The sequence below is a fragment of the Nothobranchius furzeri genome, chromosome 12, assembly GCF_043380555.1.
Source record: "Nothobranchius furzeri strain GRZ-AD chromosome 12, NfurGRZ-RIMD1, whole genome shotgun sequence".
Classification (NCBI taxonomy): domain Eukaryota; kingdom Metazoa; phylum Chordata; class Actinopteri; order Cyprinodontiformes; family Nothobranchiidae; genus Nothobranchius; species Nothobranchius furzeri.
The window spans coordinates 68,574,329-68,592,260 of record NC_091752.1 but is presented as its reverse complement, the minus strand read 5'-3'; the positions used below and the strand labels follow the sequence as shown (position 1 = coordinate 68,592,260).

Here is a 17,932-nt window from a genome sequence, read left to right as displayed (position 1 = left end):
TCTGTAACATCATGTGTCTGTGTTTCCTACAGATGTTCAACAGCTGGTGCTGGTTAAAGAAGAAGATCCTGAAGAACAGAGTGCTGGTGTGGACCAGCAGGACCCAGAACACCTCCACATAAAGGAGGAACAGGAGGAGCTCTGGACCAGTCTGGAGGGAGAGCATCTCTGTTTGAAGGAGGAGACTGAAGCTGTCGGGTCTCCTGTTACTGCTGTTTCTATAAAGAGTGAGGATGATGAAGAGAAACCTCTGGTCTCACAGCTTCATCAGCAGCAAATAGAAGACAGAGATGTTCCAACCAGCAGCTCAGCTGACCAGATGACCGCAGAAACTGGTGGAGGAGCAGGAACTAGCAGGAACCCAGATCTGAACCCTCATGAACAAACATCTGATTCTTCAGAGACTGAAGTTAGTGGAGATGATGATGATGATGTGAATCTGGACTCTGAGCTGTCAGACTCTGGGTCTGAAACTGGAGATGAAGATGATGACTGGAATGAGAGCAGGTCTTCTGAGTCAGATGGTAAGTCTGTCAACAAGTTCTTCACAAGTGGTCTCTCCAGAGACACGTGAGGGAGACGAGTCATCCAGCAGTCAGGTCTTCAGGCTGTTTGGTTCATAAGAAATGTGTTAGAGTGAAGCAACATGTAGACTCGTGCAGGAAAGTCCAGAAGAAACCTAAATCATTTAGTCCTGATGACTGGAGAAAGGTTTACTACAAATGTAAACAAACAAATCACATGAGAGTCCACACATAGCAGCTGCTGTTCCAGAGTATGGGCCAGCCTCATCCCACCCATACTCTGCTTCTGGCCGCTAACAAGATGGCGCCTGTGTTTGGAATAGCCACAGGTCCGTTTCCACATTCCCGCCTGGCCACGGGGCAGCGCCGTGTCTCCGTCCATGTTTCCTCGGGTCTGTTTATCCTGGTTCTTCAGTGGTTTCCCTTCCTGTTCCCTCCATGAGTGGACTTTACACACCGTGGATCTGACCTGCTAACTCCAGCTGTTTCTGCTTCTGGCAGGATCCTGGTGTAGGTACCCAGGGAGTCCAGATGCTGCAGGATGAAGTGTAGAGCCATGCTGATGGTGTAACGTGATGGAAGTGGTTACTTTTACTGAATGATCAATAAGATGTGATATTCCATCTAATTATAAATGATCAATCTTATTGGTCTTTGAATATTTGATTTAATATGACCTTAGGAACACACACTTCATATTAATTCAGACAGATTCAAGAATATAGTTTATAAAAATGAGTTTAATTCTATATTTCTAAACTAATGATTACATGACTGTTAGGGATTGTATCAATAACCCAATACCTGCAGCTGGAGAGAGAGGAGAGACAACAAGCAGACAAGTCACCAAACTGCAATCAGGGGCAGAAGCTTGGGGAGAAATTATGACACGTCTCTAAATAAAGTAAAATGTTCTAGTGCAGAGTGGAGACAACCCATAGAGCCACTGATTTGATCTCATTTCAGAGAAAAATAGAACAGGTTAGATGCACCTAATAAATAAAATTATAACAAACTCAGGAATCTGTTTCTTTGCTTCACTGTTCTGGTGCTGAGAACATCACTAATGCAGATCAAAGGAGATACACAGATGAATGCACCTCTTATTTATTATTTGGAGACTACATTTACTGCAGCTGGCAGAGGCAGAGATTTTTTCTATTGATACACGAATTTACAGAATCATTTTAAATGTTAATAGGGGAAGACTGCAGGAGGGAGCGGTAAAATACAGGGGGTCCCCAGCAAAAACAAGAAACTTTACGAGTGTGATGAAACCCGCTGGTTTTCCATCAGGCAGTCACGGGGCAGCTCCAACGACCCAGTGGCTGTGCTGGGTCAATGTTATCGAGCTCAGTCGAGGCGACGTCGTGCTCTGCTTAAGAAGAGGTGTTATTTTCCCGCTTCAGAAGAAGCGTTCAACGCGTTTTTACGCTTTCTCCGAGACATGTCACGTCGCTAAGTTGTTAGCGCCGCGCGCTAACACGTCAATAGTGCAGCGTAGCCTGCTGGAGGTTTTAAGGGTTCAGATGAAACACCCGACCTCTCAGGCTGCTCACACATCGATCTTAAGTTGTCGCTGTTGCGCTCACGCCGTAATACAGTATTAGATGCGGTTAAAGTCTGACATGAAAAAATAAATAAATTTTACATGATGTAGCGTAATGGTTGTTGGCCTTTTTATGAAAGATGAACCATTCTACATAATAATCTGGAATATTAATTTTTAACAAATTAATAACCAAAGGTTATAAAGATAAGAAGACTCAAAGGTTGTTTTCATCGATAAACTGACGATCATATCCGTTTGTCTGTGTTTCAGTTCATTGAAAAGGCGAGTTTAAATTTTAAGAGATTTATTTCTTCAATTTAAACTAACGATTTGAAATGACAATCATAGGAAAAACAATCAACATGGGCAACCTTGTTGGACAATCTTTAACAGTTGATATTTTAAGCTTGCTCAAACAGACCTTGTGTTGGTTGGGCTAAATTTGAGGATGATGGAATTATGAATGCATGCAGGTGTCTGAGATTGCTTCAGGGAGAGAGAAGGTGAACTGAGTGAAAAATGATGTTTTGCAATTAAACTTTAGTTCTTATTAGAAAAACTGCATCAGAACGCTATCTATCGTGTTCTGCCTCACCGTACTTAGGACCCCCTTTTAGATCCGGACCTCGGAGGATGTGTTATCCAGATGACACCTTGGCTGGCAGAGAAGACAAAGGTATGCGACGGTCCAGTCCCGGGTTGACCTCGGTACACATTGCTGAAGCGTTTCGGCAGATGCGCTTTCTCATGTTTAAATTAACTCAGAAATCAAAAGACTCTGGGACGAGTCTGAGTTAGCTGGTTGCATTTTAGCTATTCTGTCTGGCTTGACAGAAATAGCGTGGGGGGGAGAAAAGAAGCCGGCAGGGCTTCTTTCCCCGTGGCGTTCGTTCCGCACTTCCGCTCTCTTCCATTCTCACTCTCGTTCTGACTCCTTACCCAAAACACTTCTCTTCCCAAAGCAAACTTGTTGTGCGTCAGAGCAAATGTGTTTTGAGTTACTGTGGATACGGACCTGTATGAGCAGGTGTGAAGGTCACTGCTAAACATCTTCAAAAACATTATTTAATTAAGTATTGATTCATTATAGTTCATTATGATTACCCAAAGCATAATAATCATTCATTTGATTAAAGTACATTTATAATGAGCAAAGTGATCAAATGATTATTTAACAAAAATAAAGAAAGCTTAAGACTGTTTTATTATGACTAGACTGTGTGTGAAGTCCTTCTTCTGGAGAGCAGGTGTTCGGATGTTGTGGATTCCTTCAGACTTGCTGGCGGCTTAGGCCTTAATCTGTGGGTGAAGTTGCTGCTTGACCCAGCTTTTACCCAGCCGGGCAAATACGACCTTTGGCACAGAAACCCATAATTCCTCATGTTACAATGAATAAGTGATGATTAGCCTGGTGGGGGGAGGAAACCCTGTCAAGATCCTCAACGCTCATTTATCTTACTGCTATTGAAACATGTAAACCAAAAAGCATTATATCCACTGCTACCTTTATGCTGTAACTTCACCCTGCCCTGCCTGCTCCTCCTTGCTGCCTGCCGGCTGTGATCACAAGCGACAACATAGTAGTTCCCGCTGCTTCCTCGTGAAACGGCTAAAAAAATAAATCAATAAAACTTGGGATCTTGTAGGCGTGGCGGTGGGATTTCAGCCATGGCGGGCCGCCACGGCTACGCCTATGTAAGGGAAACCCTGACAACTGTTTATGAAATAGCGTTACCTTAATTATTGACATATTTTCCTGGTTTACATTATGTTGTTTGAAACCAAGGGTCTCATTATCTGAACTTTTTAACTTGTTGGATCATGAATCTGTTTAAAAACTTTGCTCTATATCAGGGTTTTTCCTGGCTCAGACTGAGGCAGAGGTGGTACCATCCTGACCGTGCGCCAGCACATGCGTACTCTGTGCATTCAACTGCCTCACTTTTTTAAAGGCTAAATATGTTTTCGTTAAGTGTTCCAATCTAAGCTTCTGGCGATTAATAGAATATTCCATTTAGAGCTGAAACAACTAATCGATTATAATCGATTATTAAAATAGTTAACAACTTTTTTAGTCATCGATTAGTTGTTTAATAATCATATTTTACCGCATAAAGTCTATTTTTTACCACAATCTGACATCGGTTACAATCTGTTAAATTTGCCGCCAGTGTGGCAGTAATGAGCCACTGATCTACCAGTGGAGTAGAGAAGAAATGAGCCAATAAGTGCCCTCGGTTTTCATGACATATCACGTTACTGACGCTCATCTTGCTGTGAGAGATGGCGGAACAAGAAGAAATACGGAAGAAAAATAGAAGCGACAAAACAATAGAAACCCCGGACAAAAACCTCACGAGTATGGGAGCACTTCACTAGATGCCTTGAAAAGACGGGTGACCTGCAAAATATGCAAAAACCATCTAGCATGGCACGGAAGCACGACGTCCCTAAGTGAACATTTGAGATGAAAACGTGGGGGCTGATGCAGCAGAGGAAAGTCCGGTGAATCCGGTAAGTAACAGAAAATAAACAAGCTAACGCAGATCAAATTTGGGAGCTGAGTTCGTTATAGTGGATGTTAAACATGTTTTTTTGCCGCGTCAGTCTACGGTGTTCTACTTCTGATTGACTAGATGCAATCGTGAATCTCCTCCGTGTTGTGTATCATGCGCTTGCCAAATTTAGCACGTCTGTTTATAAGAATGTTCTCGTTAAGAGAAAAACGGCACAAACCCATAACTATGTTCCTCATTCAAAAAAGGACAACTCCGCGGAGAAAAATATACAGACGAGCTGTGTCCAGGTGAATATAACGCGGCATAGTTGTACGCTTTCAATTTTTAAATACAGGAGAAATTCAGAAAGTCCTTTTTTTTACTATTAAAAGGCTGTTTTACTGTCTAACGCTGTAAAACGCCTCACAACACATTTTTGGCAAAATAAATGATCACTGTATATTGTTAATTAATTCAAATAATGTAATATTGATTTAGTGTTGTAGTGTGTGTGCTGCTTTTTTTTATATGTGTACTTATTTCAGTCTATTTGTGTTTCTTATGCAGAAAAAGACAAGCAACGATGGACAACTACATGGGGAACAAGACACTCACCCCCCAACAATGCATACCACTTACAAACTCTATTCTAGATTCTACATTATTTTTTAAGGAATTTACCTCTTATATTTTGATGCCAAAAAATTATTCTGGACTGATATTTTGCACTGTTTAGCTCATTTTACACCGCTGACTGTGTTCATGTGCAATAAAATAGATTGCAGTCAACTGCACAATTCTCCTATGTTTTTCTTTTTCTTAACTGAAATGTATTCATCACTTGTATAGGTTAAATAGCTAAACAATAACAAACCGATTAATCGAAAAAATAATCGACAGATTAATCGATTATGAAAATAATCGTTAGTTGCAGCCCTAATTCCATTTGACAACGTTTCAATTGAAACAAAACTGGTTTGCTGCTAGAAAATATGAAATAAAACAACAAAATTATCAGGCTGAAATAACAGACTCTTATTATGAAAGGCTCAATAATATGCATCAGATTGGTGTTTAGTTCCTTTTTCCCATCTGATATTTATAGTTAAAATATTTTTATATATTTGACCTACATTTCAGTAACATTTTAGGTTTGTATTAATAACACTCATCTTAGTCATAATAACACATAAATATATGCGGTAAAATATAATGCATTTCATTAACATGCACTTGTGTTGGAAATGGTAATAACATTTAATTTCTGCTGCTAACAATGTAATGGTGGCATGTCTATTATGTACGGGTTAGCAATAATCCAGTTCAAATTATGTTCAAAGATAGAAGCGTTTGTGAATTATATACTACAACGGCTTGCTGTAGCCTTGTAGCTGTAATGTGACCCGTATCTGCAGCGGTTCTGATCCGTAGTGCTGCAGGATGCAGAATAAACAGGATGGTGGGGACTTTTCATCCGCTTGTAGAGTTTAGTCTTTCATAGTTTTACGATAATCATCATCATATATTTTTCTGTGCGCCACTTGATCGCGAGACTGCTACCTGTTAGCTTTGGCATTAGCTAATCTGCGTGTAGCTGCACTTTTGATCCCAAAGTTTGGACCGGTTCTGCCTTTGTGCCTTTGTTGGTTCCTTTTATTTTCCTCCACTGCATCCAGATGACCACACTGTGCGCCAGTAAAAAGCATTTTCTTACACGTAACTTACTTTTGTTCAACAAAGTTCTGGGGAAAATAGTCATTCAAAGATGTTGCACCCGTGCTACGTTTAAAAATAGATAGACACGCACAGACAGTTACAGCCCTGCTCCGATATGGAAGAGCTGGGGGAAAATCAGGACGTTAATAGCACCAACCATAGGTATGTACCAACTAGCGAGAAAAGCACATTTTGATCTTTTTCTGCAGCGGTTTTAGCGCTTTTCAGTGCACCGCTGCTGGTACAGCGCCCTGTAGTGGCGCAACGCTGCAACTGCAGTTACAGTAACATCCATATAGCTGGGGGCAGAGTGAAATCAGGCTGGGGCGGCACAAAAATAGCTGGAGGCGGCCGCCACGCAAATTTGAATACAGGAAAACCCTGTATATGTGCCCCTTTTTTAACTTTGAGCACCCGCCCCTTCAAAGGTCTCTGCACGGCCCTGCTCTATCTGCTTCCTTTACAGCACCTGCTGAGCTCATTTAAAGGAGTCTCCTAGCGTCTTCACACGGATGACATCCAACTGTACATCTCCTTTAAGCCCCATGAGATGTCTACGCTGCAGCTGTTACTCTCCTGCTTAGACTCCATTAAAACCTGGATGGTGGGAGCTTTCTACAGCTGAATGAAGATAAGACTGAGATCTTCATCTATGCCCCAGAGAAGCTGGTTCCCAAAGTCAGAGACTCTCTTGGTCAGCTTGCTTCTCACACCAAACCCTCTGTCAGGAATCTTGGCGTGACCCTTGACCCAGCTGTCACCCTGGATTCTCATGCCAGTTCTCTTGTTGGCTCTTCCTTCTTCCATCTCAGGAACGTTGCTAAGCTGTGTAACGTGCTGAAGGAGCCATTTCTACCCTAACAGCTGTTTCCTTTTGACACAGTGTCAGTGTGTCTGAAACAGCCTGAAGGTCATACAGTCGTTTCTAAACTGTTTACATTCCAGCATGAAGACAGAAGAAAGAAGAATGAATTCTTTCCTTTTGATTAATCAAAGAACTCTATTTTAATAAAGCTAATCCATCAAAGTGTTAGTCAATATAACAAGATGTGACCGACCTGTGAAATTAAAATATTCATTATTTTATTATGATCTTAGAAATGAAGTAATGTAACTTTAAATGGTTCAACAGGACTCATTTCACGTAGTGTTAAAAGGACTTGACACATTTTTTCACTGATCCAATCAGAATGTTACAGATCTGACGGAGGCGTGCTTCTGACGGTGTTTGGTAATTTTTATTCAACAATAAACCATAACATCCGAGGTAGAAAACAGATGCCACGTCAGCTCTAATGCAGTTCAAAGCGTTCCAGAGCAAAGTGACGGAGTGGCCAATCCTGAACTTTAACTCTTCAACCGAAAGAACCACGACAAGCTGAGAAAATCCAGTCACTATAACAACAAGCAACGACAACAGCTCCTTTCAGAATAAGAGCTCCACTGACCCAGGCTGGGTCTGAACAGACGCCAAGACAAGAGTCGTGTGACGGCAGTATCTCGAGACGGGTCTGGTCGGAACCGCAGCTCTGCTACCAGCTCGGTGTCCAGAGAGGGTCCGGGTGGACCTCGGCATTCCTGATCTCACAGAGGACTTCCACCAGGTAGGTAGGCGTGGCTTAATGGTGTCTCATGCAGTTCTGAAACGAACCCCAGCTTATTCCAAACCAACATCTTCAGTTCCCGTCAGAACTAATCGCTTCATCGGATTTGCGGGTTCTGATTTACATGACACGTCATCCATTCACCGCCTCATCCATTTTTAGTCGCACTATACACTTAGTTCTTAAATAAGCCTAGTTTAATTGTTAGTAATACAATTTCTTAACTTTTAAACTTGACTCGTTCTATTCTGTTGTCTCTGAGTGAATACATAACGGTTACATGATCTCTGCATTAAAAAGACCCGATCTTCTGGTTTAACCAACCCCGATCCATGAGGCGGATTTCATATTTCCTATGGAATCCCACGCCTTACGGCTCATTAATTAAAATGTAAGAACCTAATTTTTCCCTTACAGCTGAGTCCCATTCTGTCCCGCTCTGAACTTGAGACAGTTCTCCACACCTTCATCTCCTCACGCTTAGACTACTGTAACTCTCTTTTCACGTGTCTGAGCAGAACCTCCCTGAACCGTCTACAGGTGGTTCAGAACGCCTGTGCTCGGCTTCTGACCAAGTCCTCCAAACACACCCACATCACCCCGATTCATGAAAAAAACACTAAAACTGAGATATTTTCTAGAAAATACTTTTTTGTTTGCCTGGGGTGTTTAGTACAAATCAGTCTTGATTGTGTTATGAAATATCTAAACTTTAGAATTTTTTGCATTTATAGTTTTTACATAGCAACAGATTTAAAATTTACTATACACTAGGGCTGCAGCTATCGAATATTTTTGTAATCGAGGACTCTATCGAATCTTTTTTTCGATTAATCGAGTACTCTAATAAATTACCCTTTTGTGTTTGTAAACCATTATATCAAATAGCATGTTATAATTATGAAAGACCTCTTAAAATGAGCAAGCAATTGCCAGTTATTCTTAAAGTTTTATTCAAAATTAGTTTTCAAAACTTCAGCACTTCAACTTTACTTCACAGTAAACAAATGCCTGTGCAAAAAATAAGTAAACAACCTGAGCCGATTTTCCCCTCGTGCGAGAATCTGCTAGCCGGCAAGCCAGAGGATAACTGTTGAAGTAGCGTTGCGAGCGGCTGCGGCCCAAACAGAACCAGAACCGTTCACGGCACACGCGCAAACAGCTCGCCGGCTGTTTCCCTATTAACACACGTCCGTTTTAATTTCTACACTTTTTTTCTCACACTAACAAGGATTGTCGAAAGCATGTTTGCCGTGGTTTTGTCAAATTATACTGATCACAAAACATTTATTTACTTTCTTTCATTTTCCTCCGCCACTCATAAATACCCGTGTCCTCCTGCAGCAATCCCGAGGGACAACAAATATCATTAACAACACAATAAAAAGTCTGACATATTGTGTAAAAATGCTATTTTTAGCACATTTTAAGTCCGACGTGTTGCTACCAGACGTACGGTGTGAGCTGAAACTGAGTGCTACAAACGAAAAAGTCGCACAGTGTCCGCAGAATGTATAGAAATACAGGCTAAAATGCATTATCTTGTAGAGGCTCCGAGTCCGCTTGCAGAAGTGACATTTACAGGTGCTGCAGCACGGAGGATGTGGTGTTGTGGTAGGCTAAATCCATTTTACAGTATTTACACTGGACAACGTTTTCCGCCTTACGACGTGAAAAATGGTCCCACACCTTTGACTTTTTCTGTCTTTTTCGCACTCCAGGGTTCAAGTTGTCCGCCATGGCTTAAGAGAAAGTTAAGTTACATTCGCTACTCGGGTGTGCATTCAGTCCAGTGGGCATGTGCGTCACTTATTTCAGTCTGGGTGAAACATGACCCCGGGCGATTGCAAAGCCATGAATTAATTAAACATGAATTAAACGACTCCTCGAGGCAGAGAATTTGACTCGAGGATTTTTTGTACTCGAATTATTCGAGGTACTCGAGGAATCGTTTCAGCCCTACTATACACTCGAGCCATTAGAGGACAAAAACGTCCCATTGACTTTAATGCAAACCACAGTTTTTGATCCTGTATCATCTGCAACAAATAATCATGCTTTCTGTGATGTTATGGTTTCATTTTGGAAAAAAGTAGAATTCAGTCATGTCTCCATATGTTGCCCAGGCGAGAAAGTTTACACATATCTTTAGATCTTCTGCTGTTTTTATTGATGTCAAAAGGCCAACCTGACCTCTGATAAGTAAATAAAACACAGTTTGACTCTCCTACTGAACTTCAAAGTGTAGAAAACAAAAACAATTAGTATGTTTATGCACCTGCCACATTCAAACTCCTTGTAGTCTGGTTATCTGGTCATTTCACTTCTGTGAAAGCAACGGAGCTAAATGAAGAGGCATCTCTCTGTGGAACAAGTTCTGGATCAGCTCCTGCAGCCTGATACTCCTGGAGAAAATGAGGAGAGTGAAACATCTTCAGTGGACTTTGAGGTGGAGTCAGACCATTCTGTTTCCTTGACTTCTTTTCCTGACCTGTCCAGTGAAAGAGAAGGGAGGACAACGGATCATGCTCCAGGATGGATTTCTAAAAGTGGGCAAGTCTGGTTTCCTACTAACGCAGAAACTTCCCACTATGTTCCTGCTGCAAGATGTCTGAATCCTGGGCCAACACGTTACACCATCACACGTATTTACGATGTGGTATCCTCCTTTGATTTATTCTTTACTCCAGAAATGACTGAAATCATCGTCAACATGACAAATCTAAATGGAAGACGTGTGGTGAAGAACTGGTGGGATATTGATGACATCGCAGTGAGAGCATACATTGGGCTCCTGATTTTGGCTGGTGTGTACCAGTCCAAAGGGGAATCCACCTGCAGCCTTTGGGATGACCACTGTGGACGTGCAATCTTCCTGGCCACCATGAGTCACACCAAATTCAAGATGATCAACTCCACCCTCCGGTTTGATGATGAGCTGAACAGACGTTCTCGTCTCAGGCAGGACAAGCTGGCCCCTATCCGCTCGATTTGGGACATGTGGACCCATCGCCTCCAAATGCTTTTCAACACTGGGTTAGATGTGTGTGCTGATGAGCAGCTTGTCCCTTTCAGAGGCAGGTGCAAGTTTCGCCAACATATGCCAAGTAAACCAGCAAAGTACGGATTGAAACTCTGGGTCACTGCTGATGTTGCCACTTCCTATGCCTGCAAGTGTCAGGTTAACACAGGGAAAGCTGCTGGTGAGGCTGCAGAGGTCGGCCAGGGAAAACGTGTCATTTTGGAGATGACCGAAGAGCTCCAAGGAGTCACTTCACATGCATGCATTCACACTTCTGCCCTTTCATAAACAAACTGAACTACAAAGAGTTTGGATGTGCCTGAGCTCCAGCCAGGTGCATAAACATATTGTTTTTGTTTTCTACCCTTTGATGTTCAGTAGGAGAGTGAAACTGTGTTTTGTTTACATGCTGAGCTTCTGACTTCAATAAAAACAGCAGAAGATCTATAGAAATGTGTAAACTTTCTCGCCTGGGCAGCATATGAAGAAATGACTGAATTTGGTGGTGAACGGTAAAAATCATAAATTTGACTACTTTTGTCCAAAATGAAACCATTACATCACAGAAAGCATGAATATTTGCTGCAGATAATGCAGGATCAAAAACTGTGGTTTGCATTGAAGTCAATGGGACGTTTTTGTCCATAACAGGCACAAGAGGGTGGTAAATTTTAAATCTGCTGCTACACAAAAACTAAAAAAGCATAAAATGTGATATTTTGCCAGACTCTTGACAGATCCAAGGCTAATTCCATACTGTCGTCCTTTTTAAAACACAGAAACGGTTTCGTTACCTGTTTTTTTAGAAAATAACTCGGTGCTGTTTTTTTTTTTTTTGTTTTTTTTTTCTTCATAAATTACATCAATGACTTTTGAGTATTCAAAGTGGAATTTCAGGGGTTAAAATCTTCAAAATGATTGAATTTTTTTTATGTTTGAGCAGGGCTGAAGTTGTTCAACAGATCTATGAAAAAAAAAGTAAAACAAAAAAAAAACATTAATGTATACATTTTTTATAGCCACTTTTACAAGCGGACGTTTTTGTCCTCTAATGACTCTTAAAGTGAAGCCTGAGGGTTAAGGCTCATATGATTTATAGAGGCTCAAAGTTCAGTTTCCAGTTGTAAATACATTTCATTCTACTGTCAGTTTAAAGAATTAATACAACTGTTATATGTGTGAAAACACAGTTACAGCTGTCTGTAATTCACATAATATGTTTCTGTGTTTCCTACAGATTTTCAACAGATGGTTCTGGTTAAAGAAGAAGCTTCAGAAGAACAGAGTGCTCGTGTCAACCACCAGCACCTAGATTTTCTCCACAAAAAGGAGGAACAGGAGAAACTCTTGTCTAGTATGGAGGGAGAGCATCTCCATTTGAATAAGGAGACTGATGCTGCCAGGCTTCAATCCTTTAGCCAAAAAACACATTTAAACAAACACACGAGAGTCCAGACAAAGCAGAAACATTTTGCCTGTGAGCACTGTGGACAAAGGTTTCACCAAAAGACTAATTTAACCACACACATGAGCGTCCACACAGGAGAGAAGCCTTTTGCTTGTGAGCTCTGTGGAAAAAGATTTAGCCAAAAGACACATTTAAACAGTCACATGAGAGTCCACACAGGAGAGAAATCTTTTGCTTGTGAGCTCTGTGGAACGAGATTTAGCCGAAAGACAAACTTAACCACACACATGAAAGTCCACACAGGAGATAAGCCCTTTCCTTGTGAGCTCTGTGGAATGAGATTTAGCCAAAAGTCAACTTTAAACAGTCACATGAGAGTCCACACTGGACAGATGCCTTTTGCTTGTGAGCTCTGTGGACAAAGATTTAGCCAAAAGACACATTTAAACAGTCACATGAGAGTCCACACTGGAGATAAGCCCTTTCCTTGTGAGCTCTGTGGAACGAGATTTAGCCAAAAGGAACATTTAAACAGTCACATGAGAGTCCACACAGCGCTGAAGCCCTTTCCTTGTGAGCTCTGTGGAACGAGATTTAGCCAAAAGACACATTTAAACCGTCACATGAGAGTCCACACAGGAGAGAAATCTTTTGTCTGTGAGCTCTGTGGAACAAGATTTAGCCAAAAGTCGACTTTAAACAGTCACATGAGAGTCCACACTGGAGAGAAGCCTTTCGCCTGTGAGCTGTGTGGTAATAGATTTAGTGAAAAGGGAAGGTTAAACACACACATGAGAGTCCACACAGGAGATAAGCCCTTTCCTTGTGAGCTCTGTGGAACGAGATTTAGCCAAAAGACTAATTTAAACAGTCACATGAGAGTCCACACAGGAGAGAAATCTTTTGCTTGTGAGCTCTGTGGAACGAGATTTAGCCGAAAGACAAACTTAACCACACACATGAAAGTCCACACAGGAGATAAGCCCTTTCCTTGTGAGCTCTGTGGAATGAGATTTAGCCAAAAGTCAACTTTAAACAGTCACATGAGAGTCCACACTGGACAGATGCCTTTTGCTTGTGAGCTCTGTGGACAAAGATTTAGCCAAAAGACACATTTAAACAGTCACATGAGAGTCCACACTGGAGATAAGCCCTTTCCTTGTGAGCTCTGTGGAACGAGATTTAGCCAAAAGGAACATTTAAACAGTCACATGAGAGTCCACACAGCGCTGAAGCCCTTTCCTTGTGAGCTCTGTGGAACGAGATTTAGCCAAAAGACACATTTAAACCGTCACATGAGAGTCCACACAGGAGAGAAATCTTTTGTCTGTGAGCTCTGTGGAACAAGATTTAGCCAAAAGTCGACTTTAAACAGTCACATGAGAGTCCACACTGGAGAGAAGCCTTTCGCCTGTGAGCTGTGTGGTAATAGATTTAGTGAAAAGGGAAGGTTAAACACACACATGAGAGTCCACACTGGAGAGAAGCCTTTCGCCTGTGAGCTGTGTGGTAATAGATTTAGTGAAAAGGGAAGGTTAAACACACACATGAGAGTCCACACAGGAGAGAAGCCCTTTCCTTGTGAGCTTTGTGGAAAGAAATTTAGCTTAAAGACAACTTTAAACAGTCACATGAGAGTCCACACTGGACAGAAGCCTTTTGCTTGTGAGCTCTGTGTAAAAAGATTTAGCCGAAAGACACATTTAAACAGTCACATGAGAGTCCACACTGGACAGAAGCCTTTTGCTTGTGAGCTCTGTGTAAAAAGATTTAGCCAAAAGTCACATTTAAACAGACACATGAGAGTCCACACTGGCTTTTCACCTGTGAGTTCGGTGGAAAAGATTTACCCAAAAGATCAGTTTAAACGGTCACAAAAGAGTCCATAAAGGACAGAAGCCTTTTGCTTGTGAGCTCTGTGGACGAAGGTTTAGCTGAAAGAAAACTTTAAACAATCATCAATCATTGCCCTGATCATCTAAGCATCTACTAGGGCTGAACGATCTATTGCAGGGGTCTCCAACCTTTTTTTGGCCCGTGGGCTAGTTTTACACAATGAAGTACAGCAGAGTTACTGCCATATGATTTATTTACATTGATACTTTCCATGTGTGAATGTGTTTATGTTAAACATGCTATACTTACTATATTAACATGCATTGTACTCACAAGTTGATTTCTCTGTATTTCAGTACATCAGTATATATATTTTAAAAGTATAAGTAAACTAGTGACATTCTGAAAACCAAATTAAACAAAACATATTTAGTTTTTTAAACTAATCGGATACTTTCAGATAATGAATAACAAATCTACTTCATGTGAATGATTTGGTAATTTTTTTTAGAAGTTAAGTAACATACCCTAAATCCTCTAATACAGGCCTGTATTCAATTAACGGCCGGGTCTCATATTTTGGCCGGTGTCGGCTGAGGTGAATAATGGCCGGTCTCTTATTGTGGCCGGGTGGAATGTGGTAACAAGCAAGTACGGGGGCGGTTGTGTCATCGTCTCACTTTTGATTTGCCAGTGATAGACCGCAAGGGTAACTTTAACCGTGCGGAGACGAAGAGGAGGCGAAAATTTGATATCAAGTTCAAAGAGAACGTGCGCTGCAGAACACTGGGGAGCAATAGGGGTTGTATGAACTAGTCGACTTCACTATAGTGACTTTTTATGTCTGTCATTCACTAGTCGCTGTCACGTGATAATGACCGGCAAGATGCAGCCCTCGGAAAAGACAGCAGCCTGCTGTCAGCAGGTGACAAGCTCCTGCTTTCTGGGGGGGCAACACGCTGTGCCAGAGCGTCAGTACTGACACGCGATCGTTCATGTCGGTTCATTTCCTTTAATGTTTTCTGTCTTTTATTTGCGCCTGATGGGTTTCGCTGCTGTGGAGCGGGGCGCATCACCTTGTCCTCCGGTGACGCACCGATCACTGATGCGGCCGCCAAGCAGGGAGCACTCCGCTGTTTTTGCGGTCGGTAGATCTGCGTCCTGAGCATGGCCACAGTAACATTATCAAATCAGGTGTTGCCACCTCAAAAGCTAATTTAACATGCGATCGTTCATATTGGTTCATTTCCTTTAATGTTTTCTGGTAGATCTTTTAGAACTGCAGTTCAAAGGTAACTCATAAGGTGAATATATATGAACCCAGGTAGCAGTTTCCCTTTAGGATTGAGAGGAGATGCAGGAAGATAATAAACAGGCAGGACAGAAAAATAGTCAAATAAAAACAAGTTAGTTTTTGTACCTGGTTGCAACAAACAGACACCATTGAAGGTAATCAGAAGTGAGGAACAAAAAATGAAATAATTATTTTAATGTTTAAAGCAGCAGGAACTCTGAGGCTGCAGGCGCATCAGTGAGTTTGTGGCCGCTGCGCAGGGGGAGGGGGGAGAGGGCTAAAGCAGAAACTACCGTTGTTAAAAGAAATGTGTTTAACTTTGAAAATGTGAGCGCAATTTTAATTGTCAAAAACTCCAGCGAACCATTAGTTCATTTTGCTCAAATAGAAATAGAGGCCTGCCTCTAATACTGGCCCTCCTTCCAATAAAGGCCTGGAGCTTGATGAGCTTGAGTCAAATACAGGCCCGGGCCTGTATTAGAGGATTTACAGTAACTTTTTAAGCGCACAGGAACAGCTTACCTGTAAAGCTGATGATATTTTAAATAAAATACAAGCTAAATGTGATGAAAACACAAAAGTCTAAATAGTTTGAATTGAAGTAAAAAATGTAAAATCAGAAATGAGACTTGTTCCTGCTCCTGATGTACTGAATAATTTTTATGGGTTTTTTTTTTTGGTCATGAAAGTTGAGTTTTGCTGCGTTTATTGCTGACAATATGAAGGTTGGAGGTTTATCCTTTTTTCTGCATCTTGTACGTTTTTTTCTCCGCACGTCTCTAAATAAAGTAAAATTTTCTAGTGCAGAGTGGAGACAACCCATAGAAGCACTGATTTGATCTCATTTCAGAGAAAAATAGAACAGGTTAGATGCACCTAATAAATAAAATTATAACAAACTCAGGAATCTGTTTCTTTGCTTCACTGTTCTGGTGCTGAGAATATCACTAATGCGGATCAAAGGAGATACACAGATGAATGCACCTCTTATTTATTATTTGGAAACTACATTTACTGCAGCTGGCAGAGGCAGAGATTTCTTCTATTGATACACGGAATTTACAGAATCATTTTAAATGTTAATAGGGGAAGACTGCAGGAGGGAGCGGTAAAATACAGGGGGTCCCCAGCAAAAACAAACTTTACGAGTCTGATGAAACCCGCTGGTTTTCCATCAGGCAGTCACGGGGCAGCTCCAACGACCCAGTGGCTGTGCTGGGTCAATGTTATCGAGCTCAGTCGAGGTGACGTCGTGCTCTGCTTAAGAAGAGGTGTTATTTTCCCGCTTCAGAAGAAGCGTTCAACGTGTTTTTACGCTTTCTCCGAGACATGTCACGTCGCTAAGTTGTTAGCGCCGCACGATAACACGTCAATAGTGCAGCGTAGCCTGCTGGAGGTTTTAAGGGTTCAGATGAAAACACCCGACCTCTCAGGCTGCTCACACATCGATCTTAAGTTGTCGCATTTGCGCTCACATCGTAATACAGTATTAGATAAATTTTACATGAATAAGTGATGCTTATCCTGGTGGGGAGAGGAAACCCTGTCAAGATCGTCAACACTCATTTATCTTAATGCTATTGAAACATGTAAACCAAAAAGCATTATATCCACTGCTACCTTTATGCTGTAACTTCACCCTGCCCTGCCTGCTCCTCCTTGCTGCCTGCCGGCTGTGATCACAAGCGACAACATAGTAGTTCCTGCTGCTTCCTCGTGAAACAGCTAAAAAAATATTTAAAACTTGGGATCTTGTAGGCGTGGCGGTGGGATTTCAGACGTGGCGGGCCGCCACGGCTACGCCTATGTAAGGGAAACCCTGGTGTAGTTACTGTGTAAAGCAGTATATACTAGGAATGATTAATAAAAATAAAAACTAGAATTGAACCTGAGTTACATAGTAATAACAATTTAAGAACTCAAAAACAATTCACTAACTTACTAAGTAATTACCATGTAAGTACTAGGTAATTAGAGGACTAAAAGAAAGCGCTACCAATAATTGTACTTAATATGCTTTTATTTTTGTGTGCTATGTTCTTTGTCAATATTCTTTGATTTTATTTTGCACAACATGATGTGACATTTTAACTATTTCATTTCACTTGTGATTGTTTTAACTATGTGAAGCACATTGGGCTACCGTTTTGTGTATGAAATGGGCCATATAATAAACTTGACTTGAGAGAGAGTTCACAATCATGTTTTGTTACTAAATGAGACACTCAGCTGAAACTGGGGGAAATATATGATGAATCTAAATCACAGGAGATGTCCAGAGTTTTTAAAGCCTGTGTTCATCATGTTGTGGGGACCACAATGAGGCTACACTCACACCCAGTTCTTGGTACCACATACGTATATATTGACTTGGGACTGTTTGTATGTAAATATTGTTGACTGCTTGGCCGCTTGATCAGAACCAGAAACGTATGTGTAACAGACCATCTGGGTGTTCAAGGGGCCGTATGTGGAGGG

At 41.4% G+C, this 17,932-nt stretch overlaps 1 protein-coding gene across 3 annotated transcripts in view; it reads left to right on the top strand.

Moving 5' to 3' along the window:
• LOC129157274 (zinc finger protein 493-like) overlaps nucleotides 1-17,653 on the top strand; it is a 64,068-nt gene extending 46,415 nt beyond the window's left edge. For all 3 annotated transcript variants that reach the window (XM_070542876.1, XM_070542878.1, XM_070542877.1), the window contains 2 exons: nucleotides 33-524; nucleotides 12,154-17,653. In XM_070542876.1, the coding sequence (XP_070398977.1) occupies nucleotides 33-524; nucleotides 12,154-14,213 (2,552 nt within the window). In that variant the 3' untranslated portion in view covers nucleotides 14,214-17,653. The remainder of the gene's footprint in view (nucleotides 1-32; nucleotides 525-12,153) is intronic.
• Nucleotides 17,654-17,932: the final 279 nt, after the last annotated feature.